At 36.6% G+C, this 13,769-nt stretch overlaps 3 protein-coding genes across 3 annotated transcripts; 1 reads left to right on the forward strand and 2 right to left on the reverse strand.

Annotated features, from left to right (window-relative positions):
• Positions 1 to 898: 898 nt before the first annotated feature.
• On the forward strand, positions 899 to 4,709 carry LOC116303046 (transcription initiation factor IIA subunit 2). Its single transcript, XM_031712490.2, has 4 exons — positions 899 to 1,000; positions 1,848 to 1,952; positions 2,471 to 2,597; positions 4,324 to 4,709. The coding sequence occupies exons 1-4, from the start codon at positions 929 to 931 to the stop codon at positions 4,353 to 4,355; spliced, it is 336 nt and encodes a 111-aa protein (XP_031568350.1). The 5' UTR covers positions 899 to 928; the 3' UTR covers positions 4,356 to 4,709.
• Positions 3,384 to 7,745, reverse strand: LOC116303045 (uncharacterized). Its single transcript, XM_031712489.2, has 4 exons — positions 7,528 to 7,745; positions 7,174 to 7,275; positions 6,268 to 6,365; positions 3,384 to 5,320 (listed from the first exon to the last, which is right to left on the reverse strand). The coding sequence occupies exons 1-4, from the start codon at positions 7,621 to 7,623 to the stop codon at positions 5,266 to 5,268; spliced, it is 351 nt and encodes a 116-aa protein (XP_031568349.1). The 5' UTR covers positions 7,624 to 7,745; the 3' UTR covers positions 3,384 to 5,265.
• A 23-nt stretch (positions 7,746 to 7,768) lies between these two features.
• LOC116303044 (dehydrogenase/reductase SDR family member 9) lies at positions 7,769 to 13,551 on the reverse strand. Its single transcript, XM_031712488.2, has 4 exons — positions 13,137 to 13,551; positions 10,215 to 10,397; positions 9,542 to 9,778; positions 7,769 to 8,525 (listed from the first exon to the last, which is right to left on the reverse strand). Exons 1-4 carry the CDS (start codon positions 13,495 to 13,497, stop codon positions 8,329 to 8,331), a joined length of 978 nt encoding a protein of 325 aa, XP_031568348.1. The 5' UTR covers positions 13,498 to 13,551; the 3' UTR covers positions 7,769 to 8,328.
• Positions 13,552 to 13,769: the final 218 nt, after the last annotated feature.

Here is a 13,769-nt window from a genome sequence, read left to right on the forward strand (position 1 = left end):
AACAACTTTTTGTAGTTTTCTCAATGATCTGTATTTCCTTTTTCACATAAAATATTCAATAAAAATTTACACTCACCCCAAACTAGTCTTCGTCTTTTCTTGAACAGTGCATCTATAAGTAATGACCAAACCAGGTTTATTTTATGACCCATTTGATGATTTCATTTAATGATTCAAAGTTTTTTAAATTTCTTATATATTGGCATAAATACTTATAATTTTCTTCCTTTCTTCCTTTTTTCTCGATCTTGCTTTTTTTCTATTACTCTCTTCTCACTAACTTACTTTCTATTGCTTTATCTATTTTTTCTTAGTCCTCTTTACTTACTTACTGACCGACCGACCGACATTCTTGTTCACTTTCTTAATTTCTTTGTTTATTCTTTAAAGCACAGGCAGCCCAAACAAGGTTCCTATTCCTGTTGAAAGAGCGGATTTTGAAAAAACCCACTAAACGGCCTCAAATCGAGCTGAAACTTCGCCAGAAGACTGAACAAAGTAAAAGCAGCAACTGCAGCAAGTTTTGAGGCAAATCGTTGAGTGAAACATTTTATTGTCATGACTTTATCATAACTCCCATACATTCTCTTATAAACCATACTGACAGGAACCTTGTTTGGCTGCCTGTGTTTAAAGTAGAAAATTAATGTTTCGCTTGATTTTCTTTTTTTCTTTTTCTTTTTCTTTTTTCTTTTTTAATCTTTTGGCATACCTAAGAGGTTTATTTTCCATCGGGACTTTTTTTTTTTTTTTTTTGAGGACTCTCTGTTTCATTCATTGTTAGCCTTTATCAAAAAAAGAGATCTCGGGATTCCTGTGTTGTTATCCATATATGGTCAAATCCAAGATGGCGGCTGATCAGCATGCCCAAATAAGGCATGAGCCGAATCGTGTAAGGTATAAATACATCGAAGGTTGTCGAAACACGATGAGTTATCAACTTTATCGAAACACTACACTAGGAAATAGCTTACAAGAAAGCCTCGATGAGCTAATACAGGTAGGAGAATGCTTTATGTACTAATCTTGAGATTATTAGAGTAAAACAGCTGTTTTTGAGGTAAAAATCAGAGCTTTTGTTGTTGACCGAGGGATTTTGTCTTTGTTCCCTCCATCTGAATGAATTGTTGAGACGATTTGGCCTTTTTAAAGGCTTTTATGCTTATCCTTATCCTTAATATTGTCCTTCTAGACTGTTATTTATATATTTTTCATTGGAAATCGTATTTTTTGTGATATTTGAGACAAATTTACTAGAAGTTTCTTCGGTTTGATTGTGACACAGGGTGACCACAAATAACAGGGTGACCACAAATAATCTTAATGTCGTATGAAATTTTTGTTATTTGTTAAATAGTTAATTCTTGAGTGTAAATCATAGGTGAGAATTCGCGAATTAACTTGATTAACGTTAAAGCGAAAAAACTGAGTTTGAAACCTTGTAGAGTTGCATGTTATGGGAAAAGAAAGATGTGCGTTTGATATAGTAATACACGATTTGTGGTTTAAAGATATAAACGATCTCTTGTCGTTTCGATACACCCTTGGTCACCTTTAGTCGTTTTGACACGCAATCTGAGGTCACCTCATCTAAACCTGCATGTGCGACTCTACTTTGTCTTTGAAATACTTGAATAATTGGATTCTTTTTCCACTGTTGTAGCAAAAATTATAAAAAATCAAAATAAATTTCATATCATATTAAAAGATGGTGTATGAACTTGTTGATACAGTTAGTATAGGTAATCATATGGTTTCGAGTTGAATTTTGGATAATCCATTTAAGTCGCACAATATGACTCTAGTTTGTTGCCGAAATACTTGACTTATTTGATGTTTTTCCATAGTCGCAGCAAATAAGCCCACAGTTGGCCCTACAAGTACTGCTACAGTTTGATAAAGCTATTAATCATGCATTATCCAACAAGGTTAAAAACAAGATTAATTTTAAGGTAGGAATCATGGATTACAGTGCGTCCCAGTTACATATGTAAAGATCATTAATTTGCTATCGGGACAAAGTAGGTATTGGTAGATGTCAATCAAGGCCCTTCCATGACATTCCACGGCACATGCCTTTGAAAATGTTGTGTTTTCATACAATGTTATGGAAGTGCCTTGATTGACATCTACCAAAATCTTATCACAATGAAAATCGTAAAACTTCGTGTGGGATTGGGAAGTGCTAATCGAAAAAAACCCTGGGCAACTAGAAGCATTTTGAGAATGCTTCTTAACCAATCAGAAGCGTTATTGTTATCTTTCTGTTATCTTGTGGTAAGAAAGTCAATTCTGATTGGCCAAAGAACAATAGAACATTTCTGGAATATTTCAGGTGCCATTTACATACATGTATATAGTGTTACCTTGCATAATTTTGTGCGTATGTAATTGACTAAATTTTTTTTCTCATTAAATTATTTCTGGTGTGTATTCAAACTCAATATTCATGCTTTTTCTTTGCCTACAGGGACACCTAAACACCTATCGATTCTGTGACAATGTCTGGACATTTGTTCTTGAAAATGTGGACTTCCGGGAAGTAGGAGAAATAGTAAAAGCTGATAAAGTTAAAGTCGTGGCTTGTGATGGAAAAGGTAGGAAAAAATCTGGTGGAGTTGCTTTCAAAAACTCGTGAAAACTTGTAGGGACTTGTAGAGTGAAAAAACTTATAAATATCTATGTATCAACAGTATTTCATCCATTTTTTCATCATTCGTTTAGACAAGGGCTAGTCTTAAATTTATGTTCTAAACATTTTCATTCCTTTTGTGTTAATCAATTCATCCATTACCTTCCTTGAATGTTTACCCATCATGACCCAGACTCTTCACTGCATGTTACTCAATCAAACTGGTCCGAGATATCTTATGCTGTGTTTATATATTATTATTATATTATTAGATTATATATATCTTAGGAATTCTGACTTCATCATACCAAGATTTAATACAGTCAATTTCGGAAAACACAGCATAAGATATCTCAGACCAGTTTTATGATCTAAGCTTAAGAGGAACGTTAAGTCATTAGATACCCTAAGTAAATTTAAAAGACACATAAGAACACTTAACTTAGGTGACCTCATGAAGCGTATCGATCTGAGTATCGAACACATGTAAATTAGGATCAGTTGGGGGTGGGAATTGTCTTACAGTTACTATGGGGTGGGGTAAGGATTTAGCTTGTAGTTTACACAAAAGTGTAAGAATAATGGGTATATTTAGTCGGAGGGGTGGGATATTACCGTAAATTAGATAATTGTAAATATCATATAGGGGTTGTTTTAAAGGTTGGAAACATGGGATAAGATTTTTATTGGTTTTATAGGGTTCTAGATAGGTGTCCCCAATTAGTTTATTTTGTAATAAGCTAGAACGACATGACACAGTAATAAAGTTTATTATTATTATTATTATTAATCAAGAAAAAACTTGTGATGGCGGTTAATGCAGGTATACTGCTGTCAATCAAAGAAGTCATCCCCATGGTTTCGTAATACATTTGTGTTTCAAAAGTTCATCGTTTCTTCACCTTTATGTTTTGTAAAAGTTTATTTACTGTAATTTTATTTTATTTCTTACTTTTTATTTTTTAATAACTTTATTACCGATAGCAGAGTAACTCATGCATAATTTACCGTAATTGGCGTTAATTTACCTCCATAAAATAGCAATGAAAACCGTAGATGGTATAACCTTGTCTTCCAGCAGAATCACAATACTAATGACAATCAATTTTTTTTCAAAAGCTCGGTAAATTAAAGTGTATATGACACGAAAACATTCCATCATTTAAAATGTATAGTTTGTTAGTAATAATGAATATATCGTAACAAAATTTGTTTCAAAAGCTTATTTCTTGAGATATTTGCGAAAGTTAATCCCAATTTGTGACGTCATTTTGTTGACACGTACTCTAGATTCAGTAGTAATGTACTAAATATAAATTGTAATTCATATAAATTAACAACAAAAGACATATTTTAGTCAGCTTCATTTGATAGCTTACGTAGTACTCTTCCAATGTTGGGAAATTGAAAAGTGTACTACTTGAAATTAAGATTCTATATTCAAACATATTTCATGTATTTGCAACTAAGTCTGGAGACTTGTAAACAAAATGACGTCACAACTCGTGCTAAAATTTTTTGAATTTCTAGAGAAATACGTTTTTGGAACAAATTTAACCGTGATATTCTTATTAATGCCAATAAACTACACATTCTTAACATTAAAATTTTTTCGTGTCATATACACTTTAAGGAAATTATCTAAAGGTCAATGAAACAAACTAACCAAATAAAATCAATTTTTGTTTCAGGATCTGCGACTTCTGAGGCTGGAACATCGTAAACTTTTTGATTTTTAGGAAACAATTATAGAACTGTCTGCTATGTGAAACCAGCTAAGTCAACAACAAAGAAAGCATCATTGGAAAATGGATAACTGTGATATCTAGAAATGTGAGACTTGCTATGAATTGTCATGTACATGTACGTTACAAAATTCAACACAAGTTGAAATGTAAAGACTGTGCAAACTATGAATTACGTGCTTATATTTCTAGCCCTGTGCAAACATATGTATATACTCGTAATATAATGCATTGTTGTATATGTGGGCTGACAAAGTGCAGTACAGTAAAGGGGAAAAAGTTTGTCGAAATATTATTGCTGTAATTTAATAAAAAAAGTTGCTCACCAAAAATTTGTAAAGTAGTTTGAGTAGTAAAGAATTTCATGAATTATTTTCTAATTATACATAATTTTAAGTTATTTACAACAGTATGTGCTAGTTTTGAAATATTTTCTCTCCCATAATTTAGAAATTACTGAGTGCAATGCATGTGAAGGAAGTATCAGAAACTCTTAACTGTAATGCTATTTCTAGGATTAAGCTCTCTGATTGACTCATGTCTAAATGGGGATTTCTGAAGCCATAATAGCACAAGTTGCAGTGTATTACTACCATTATCACTAAAGTGCGACCCTCAGGCAGCACCTCAGTTATTTTAAGACCCTGAGTGTTGGTCCGGCCGAGGCTTGAACCACGACCTTCCGCACAACAGACCGACGCTCTTACAAACTGAGCTAACCAGGTGGCGGTAATGCAACTTAATAAATTAGTCATAATACTTCCTATACTCACTGTATCTCTACTCCTTGAATTTATCTCTTTTTCTTCTTATTTAGTTGTACTGCAATCAGTATTACATTTGTGGACCTAGATATCAAACAAAACTCAGGGTTTCTCATTACCAATGTCACGTTTGATCATCTTCTTCTTCTTCTTCTTCCTCCTCTTCTATGTCTTGGTCCCTTTTATACAAAAAAAAATTAGAAATTGAAATGGATGTTGAGTGCGATGGAGTGCATACCATACGTGTATTTCCATGAAAAAATCGCAATGTGCACTTTGCAATAGACTGCCGTCAATCAAACAAGCTGACGTAATTTACACCCGTTTGGATCGACCCGGATAGGCACAGTTAATGTGACTCATAATACTTGTAAACAATCGACAAGTTTTGGCGCCTTTTGAATCACGCACGGTTGTAAATGACGTCAACGTGTTTGATTGACGGCAGCCTATTGCAAAGTGCATGTCGCTATTTTTGTCTGGGGTGGCTGTGTAGCAATGCAAATGCCGGTAACTAAAGATTGTACAAATTAGTGAAAAGTTGTGTAAGCCCGAGGTCTACTGAACTTACTAATTTGAGCAATTTCTTACAAAGTGTTTCACAGATATATGGTAAGCACTCTAGCATACTTATGCTTTATCTAAAGCATGAAAATTTGCACTGGTCAAGAAGTAAGGTTAGGAAAAGTAAATACACAGGAACACTAAAAACAAACATGGGCCAGCATTGGAACCAGGGGGTGGTGGTGAGAAAACATTGCGCACCTTTAGGGGTAGGGTTAGGAAATTTTGGACATGTCACTCCTTGAATGCATCAATCCTCCCTCTTCCCAGTGCTGGAAATATAACATTAAATTAAGATAATAGTTTTCCCACAGTCCTAAGCATTGTATAAATCATAGTTAATGTCTTTGCACACATTCATTCAACATGTTCAGTTTTGTGCATAATCCTGCAGTGACAGTTAACACTTTTGGACAGCAGCCATTTTTTTGGCTAACCCATATCTCATGTATATTAATGTACATTGTAGGCACTGAGAATATAGTGCTGTTACATAACTTTGGTAATTTTGTTTAAAAAACAAGGTAGGGGTGGGTAGGGAAAGTTTGAGCTTTTAACATACATTTGTTTAGTATCGTTAGGTTTTAGATTCTCTAGTGGCATTTGATTCAAAGCATTTGCATCATCTGTGTAACTGGAGTCTTCATTGTTACCTGAAGTCTGAATAGTTATGAATAAATAAGTCAACTAATTTAGGTATCGAGGGTGGTGCAGTGGCAGTGTACTCTCGACTCTGGGGTCTCTGGTTTGATTCCTGGTCTTAGCATCACAAGTGAGTAGAGTTTGTTTGGTCTCTCCTTTCAATCAAGAGTTTTTTGATTTTTCCCCCTCTGCAAAACCCAATATGCTTAATTCCAATTCAATCTGTGTGATATCCATGCCCTGACTTAGATCAGCCCAGAGGTTGTTTCAGGGTTTGATCTGTGGGTTAGCCATGCCCTGACTTAGATCAGCCCAGAGGTTGTTTCAGGGTTTGATCTGTGAGTTAGCCATGCCCTGACTTAGATCAGCCCAGAGGTTGTTTCAGGGTTTGATCTGTGAGTTAGCCATGCCCTGACTTAGATCAGCCCAGAGGTTGTTTCAGGGTTAAATCTGTGAGTTAGCCATGCCCTGACTTAGATCAGCCCAGAGGTTCTTTCAGGAATTATTAATAGAGCAGGTGCATGTCGATCATTGCGGCCATGTTGGTTGACAATAACAAAGCATTCCTCATTAGCTTCTCTTGTTAGATCAACCAACATGGCTGCTGTTTCATTGTTATTCATATCTCAAGGAATTTTGAGTCAAATGATTGCACACACTCTATACAATATTCATGTTTTGAAGGTTTAAATAATTAGGAAATAGAGGTTTTGCACCATCACGTGATGTCAGCCATGTTAGATGACAGGTACAATACAATCGTTTTACATTAAAAAAAGGGATATTTTTTAAAACAGCAGAAAAGAACTACAAACTGTCAGCTTACTGTTTGATATTTGTTATTTTCAAGTATTTGAGCGTTGTTTTCCTGGGTTTGCTGGTTCTCGGTGTTATCTAATAAGTATCTTCGTAAAGCCACTTCTTCAACCTACATTGTACATGTAACGAAGGAGGGAAAAACGATTTTGAAGAGTACATAAAAATAAAAATAAACGGCACTTAACACTGCATAATCCTTCGTTTCCTATCGTCTAAATATTACTTTTTAGCACTAACACTTTTAAATGAATGTATTGTGTACTTTAATGCCTTAAAAATAAGCTTAAAAGTAAAAAAAAATTGTCTGAAAGAGTTTTGAAAATATGGAAAATCTTCAGTTATATTTTCATACCAAACCCACCTTCAAACGATTCAGCTGTTCAAGTAGCCTAGCTTTCGTCTCTTTCAGTAGCATCTCTTCTTTCTGGAGGATTTCTTTAGCTAATAAACTGGTCATCTTATATTTTTTGAGCTTCAAAGTTCAACAAGTTTTTTTCATTCAAGTTCTCTGCATTTTTGTAGCTCTGTTTGAATGTCATCAGGCGTTCCTTGTTAGGAAGGGAGTAGATTGGCAGCTAACCACAGGAGACCCATGCAAAGAATTCGTATTTCGTTTTTTTTAATTATTATGTTATCATGGTTTAAAAAGCGAATTAAGTTTTGACTTATCAAAACCAACAACTCATTACAGTATAAAATGTAATTCTTAAATGATTAAGTCTTACTCGAATTATTTTTCTATTTTTCATTAGTTTTTTCTAAAAATATAAAAGAACCTTTTAAACACAGTTTATCGTCATATACTACATCTACCAGAATCCCTTGCACACCTTGTGTGATCAGTTTACTAAAAATTAAAATATACTCATGAAGAAAGAAGACTGAGAAAGTAAAAGAAAAATCTCGATGAGCATTCTTGTAGTCGTAGCTAGGTTGATACATCAACAACAATAAACACCCAAGATGAGGAGCTCTGAACGAGAATGCTCTACACCCCAAAATTCTGTCATTCTGACTGGGCCTGCTCGACGAAATGCCGGAGACTCTGGGAAACCCTAGAATTTCAAGAATTTCACAATGTTTCTCGCAATAATTAGTATAGCAAGCGTAGTAAGAAAGACAGGGATCTGTGATTGAGAGATTAAATAGCGCATGCGCACATTCACATTATTGGTTTAAAGATGTAATCCTGCACTACTGTAGGCAACAATGAGAAAAAGCCTACAATCTTTGCTTGTCTACCAATGAGGTAGCGAGGGCGTGGATCACGTGACGTGAGGGCATCAATGACGTCATTCACAACAAGGTCGATGTTTTTGGATGATTTCTTAAAGACTCCTTCTACAAGGTAACGCTTGCCTGAAATATATAAAGAGTAAAAATGTATGTTATCAGTAAAAAATGAACTTTATATTTACTTTTTTTTTTCAATAGTAAATGTAAAAGATAAATGTTAATTGCCGTTTCAGAATCTCAATGTAAGAGTAAATGGTCTTTCTGGGTGTTACAGAAGCAGCGATCTTGGACAAATATGTTGAGAATTGTTTAGCTCTAATGGATATTTTCATGTAAAACATTAAAAGTAGTTTCATTAAAGCGACCAACTCCCCACCTAAACAGTCCTGGGGGCAAAGGGGCACGGTCAATGGAACAGCTTTTTTATAAGGTAAATTGTTTTATTTCATAATTGGGTGAAAAATTCTCAACTATAATGTTTCTGTCTAAGATTGAAGGTTTATTGTACCCTATTAAGGTTTTTGTCTATTGCAAGGGGAGGTATTCTTTAGCTCCAAACTCGTTCTTAAGTTCTCGGCTATAGGCCCTTTGCAGTTAATATAACGGCCACGAGTCTAATTGCAAAGAACTGAACGAAACGATGTGTAACCACTGTTACGAAATGCAGTTTTATTACGATCTCTCGAAACGGGTTGTAGAAAGTGTGTTTGCTCTCCAGTAAATGTCACCCATGGGAATCAAAATGTTCATTCATTTGCTCTCAGTGAATTAATCAGCACGTGATTACTGAGCTGCAAAGTGCCTATTGCAATAGCGCAGCGCACTGATTCTAAACATAGCTTAAAGATTCGGATAAACATTGCATTCTGTTTAACCGCTACGAGGATTATACGAACCGGTTTTATTATTTTTACTTAAAGTTACAATAATAACCCATGTAAACTAAGATCAACTGCGATCGGCTGTGAAAATTATCTGCTGAAAGTAAACTTGTAAGTTCGTTTGTCTGAATTTCGTCTTTGTCTTCGTTTTTATGACGTCACGGTTGCGCTGCGCTATTGCTTTATTCTCTTCATGGCCCACCAGGTGCCCTGCAACACCAAATAGCCTATATAATAAACTGTTATTGTGTTACGTACAGTGTTCTAAGTACTCTTCGCCATATTCCTTCTTCATGTCATCGCTTATCCCATCCCATAGTGACACCAACTTCTTGCCAGTTAACTCGTGAAGCAACAGTGTTTGAAAGGCCTGTGGCTCCATGATACAGACTTTCACTCCCCAGTGGACCATCTCTCTGCGTAACGCATCTGAGAAGGCTTCGACGCCGTACTTGGTGATAGAGTAGGGAGCGAAGGTGGCTGGACTGACCAAACCTTTCATGACAACAGAACAGACTTGTCATTATTTGACAGGGGGTGGGTGGGGGAATTAAGAAGGTCCAGGAGGGGAGGGGGAGGGATTGGGAGGGATTGGGGTCTAATGTGATAGAATAGGGTGCAAAGGTGGATGGACTAACCAAACCTTTCATGACAACAAAATAGATGGTCAGTATTTGACAGGGAGAAGGGTGGGAAAAGATAGGTCCTAGAAGGGGTGGGGTAAGGATTGGGGTATAATGCGAAGGAATAAGAAGCAAGGGTTGCATGATAGACAGACTAAACTTTTCATCACAATAATAATATTGTAAGTACAAGTCATTCATTAACAGTAGGAGTTTGACGGGGGGATGGGTAGGGGGTGGGGTAGGGATTGAGAGTAGGGCAAAATTGTCATCCCTCCTTACCCTCCCCTCCCGTGCTGAAGCCATACCTGCAATGCTTCCAAAATTCACTATCCTTCCTTTAGCCTTCTTCAGCAGTGGCAGAAATGTCTTGGTCACGTCAATCAGGCCCCACAGGTTAGTGTCCGCCATTTTCTTGTAGTCTTCCAGTTTGAACCACTCTAAGGGTGCTAGTGTCATGTAACCAGCGTTATTCACCACTGCCCACAACCCTGGTAAAATAACAAGATACAATGGCGAATGCATGAGAGTGTGTCATAGTACACATCAGTGTCATATTGGTCCAGTTTGAACCACTCTAAGGGCCCTAGGATCATGTAACCAGCGTTATTTACCCCACTGCCCACAATCCTAGAAAGAATTTCCTGCATTAGATAAGATCCAATCAATCCAATGAGGCTGACGTATATTGGTTTTCGCGCGCTTGCCCGGCGAAAACGCGTCTGTGGCAAGGTTTTCTCAGTCTACATTTCAAATTACTAGAAATTAAAGAACAATTCTCTATTTTTAGAGTTGAGATTGCTGATAATTAAGATCAAACCCAATAAGCAAGAAGAAATTATATAGTTAAAAAAAATAACGAAGAAAAAAAAAACAAAGTACGATTAATTTGAATCTATTGACAAATTTAAAGACACAACAAAAGAAAAAAATTCAGTCCGTAGGATGTGAACCTTTAAAACCACTAAAACAAAATTCAAAAAATCGACTCCACTTTGCCATACCCCCTAGACATCCGCAGAGCTGAGGCGTCGTATGGACTTCGGACCTGACGGCGATTAAATCCTTCTGCCCTTGGGTGTACGAATTACGCAAGAAAATGTTCTAGCCGAAGCATCAGGGGAGAGACCAGCCGGCCCCCAGACCATATCGGCTAATCCCTTGCATCTCTGCAACGCACGGAATCGGTTGAAAAGTTATAGTTAAAAAGTCTAGTCTATTGGGTGCATTGTTTTCACGGCTATTGTTGTGCTAATTTCTTGAAACCGTGGTCCAGTGGAAAAAACCTTGGGCTTCAAACGTACTTAGTCAAGCCCGGTTAAGAGAGGTTCGTACCTGGATGGGTGACCGGAAACTGATACCTACTCAGCAAGCTTTTATTCTTTTTTTTTTTCTTTTTTCTTTTTCTTTTTTCTTTTTCTTTTTTGTCTCCTTTTCTTTCTTTTTTTTTTTTTTTTTTTCGTCATAAAAATACTTGTATATTACGAATCAAACGTTGGATTTGTTTCTGTCAAAGCCAAAATTTTCGGAATGCGCCTTGAAACACATGACTCAAAATCCCTCGAGCTAAATAATAGTGAAACAGCCGCCATGTTGGTTGATCTAACAAGAGAAACTAATGAGGAATGCTTTGCTATATATCGTAAACCAACATGGCGGATATGACGTAAAATAGCTCCCAAAAAATCCACCTTCATTGTGTCGCGTAAAGACCTGCTTAATATAGCTTTTCTAAAGACTATTTCGATATCTCTATACGTACATTGAATAAAACACTTAACAAACGCGCCATACAATACCAGGTATGTTTTTTGTTCACGTCTTATCTGAGGTCTAATCGAAGTAACCCGCACTAAACGTCCTGCCATCGCGGTGCCTACCCGCTAATCATGCTTGGTCAACGATTCTAATCACTCATTAAATAACGGTTCATATAAGAAGTGGCATTAAAATACTCATTCTTGATTGACGGGGGAGGGGTGGGGAATGTTTACTCTAGCATTATCTGAGGTCTAATCAAAGTAACCCGCACTAAACGTCTTGCAATCGCGGTGCCTACACGCTAATCATGCTTGGTCAGGTCAACGATTCTAATCACTCATTAAAAAAGGCATTAATAATTCATGAAGGAAACACAATAGAAATCATGACCATGAAGGAGGTTTTATATCTGATATAGATTCGTCTTCATTTGCATAAACTTTAACTTGGATTTTCTCTATCAAACTTGGTTCATTTCGTAAAGAATTCGGTACAGTATGAGAACATACATCTGGGGTTTTTAAGCCGTTTAATAAACTCGCAGATCGTGTTTTATCGGGTCTAAAACCACTCGGCTACGCCTCGTGTTTTATACCCGATAAAACACTCTTGCTCGTTTATTAAACAGTACTTAAATAACGGTTCCTATAAGAAGTGGCATGGAAATACTCATTGTTGACCCGAGGGGGAGGGGTTGAGAATGTTTCCTCTAGCATTATTTTAGGGCTAAAACTGATGGAGCTATAGCTTATAGCCGAAATCAGTGAAAAATGCTTAAAGCGTTTGTCAGCTCTAGTTGTAGCTTTGAGCTTTGAATAATTAAACACTATTCAAGTTAAAATCGTAAACGAAAACAAGCTTTAAATAAGTTTACTTAGATAGCTATAACTCATTCTTTCACGATTCATGGACTCTTCATCATGTAAGTAGAGTTATGGTTTTCGAATGCGCGGATACGAGCTAGGGGTAACATTATACGCGCAAGTAGTAGAATCGCTTTCTACTTCAGTAACATTGCGTATATACGACCAATAATCTCTTGCGATATCGATTGCGCTCAATATTGCATCGTGTGTTCGTAGATTTTGGCGTGCCCTGACTTTGATCAGTACGTATGCGTTAATTTAGAGATACAATGGGTCATGCGTTTCCATTGAAATTAAACAATAAAAAATGTACAAAAGGTATAAAATGTTGTATAAAATGTATATCTATTTGGTAATGAAAGAACTAATGAGGGATCGAACCTGAAACAACAGTTCATGCGTCTTTTTTTCCACCAGGAAATGTATTCCGTGTTAACTAAAAAGAACAAGTTAGGCCAATTTGTTGGGGGGAGGGGACATCAGTATGGTTTTCAATCGAGACACACGTTTTCCATTAAGTTAATTAACGGTGGTGAACGATATGTAGCACTCGCAGCACGAAGGGTCATGGCTTCCTATATCTAACATTTTTGTATCAAGTACCTTCCTCGCTCGGAATTATTTTCTTCACTTCATCGTAGAAGTTCCTTATTTGTTCGGAATCAGTAACGTCCATTAATGCAGCAATCAGACGACTACTGCAGACTTCTTGGAGGCCTTCTTTGCCTTGGGTCGTGAGACATGTAGCGATGACATTGAATCCAAGCTCGTCCAAAAGGATCGCTGTTCTCCGCCCAAAGCCTGAGTCGCAGCCTGTGATCAGGACGTACTTTTTATGGAAGTCTTTTATTTTTGGCTTAGGTAAGAAAGACCTCAGGAACAACCAGGCAACGAACAGCGTGAAGATGGAAATGGCGAGGAGAAGTAATAAGAAGCAAGGATCACAGGAGAATGAATCAGCCATTGTGGAATCACCCTTGTACGATGATTTGGAGCTATCGAATGAGTGAAACACGAGGAATGAACTAACGGTACGTCATGATGTCTGACGACGCGAGGTCAACACAGCTGGTAGACCAAACAGTTTGAAATTCAATTGTTTTATTGTGTTGTCTTATTTGTTATCAGAGATGTTAGTCTGATTACGATTTTGCTGCCGATTTTGATTCTTTTGTTTGATTCTTGCTGATCCATATGGTTTTATTTCTTTCTTTACTAGGAATGCTTTTCAGCTAT

Source organism: Actinia tenebrosa, unplaced genomic scaffold (genome assembly GCF_029948245.1).
Source record: "Actinia tenebrosa isolate PJP-AT-01 unplaced genomic scaffold, QUT_ActTen_1.0 PGA_scaffold0__85_contigs__length_37466705, whole genome shotgun sequence".
Lineage (NCBI taxonomy): Eukaryota > Metazoa > Cnidaria > Anthozoa > Actiniaria > Actiniidae > Actinia > Actinia tenebrosa.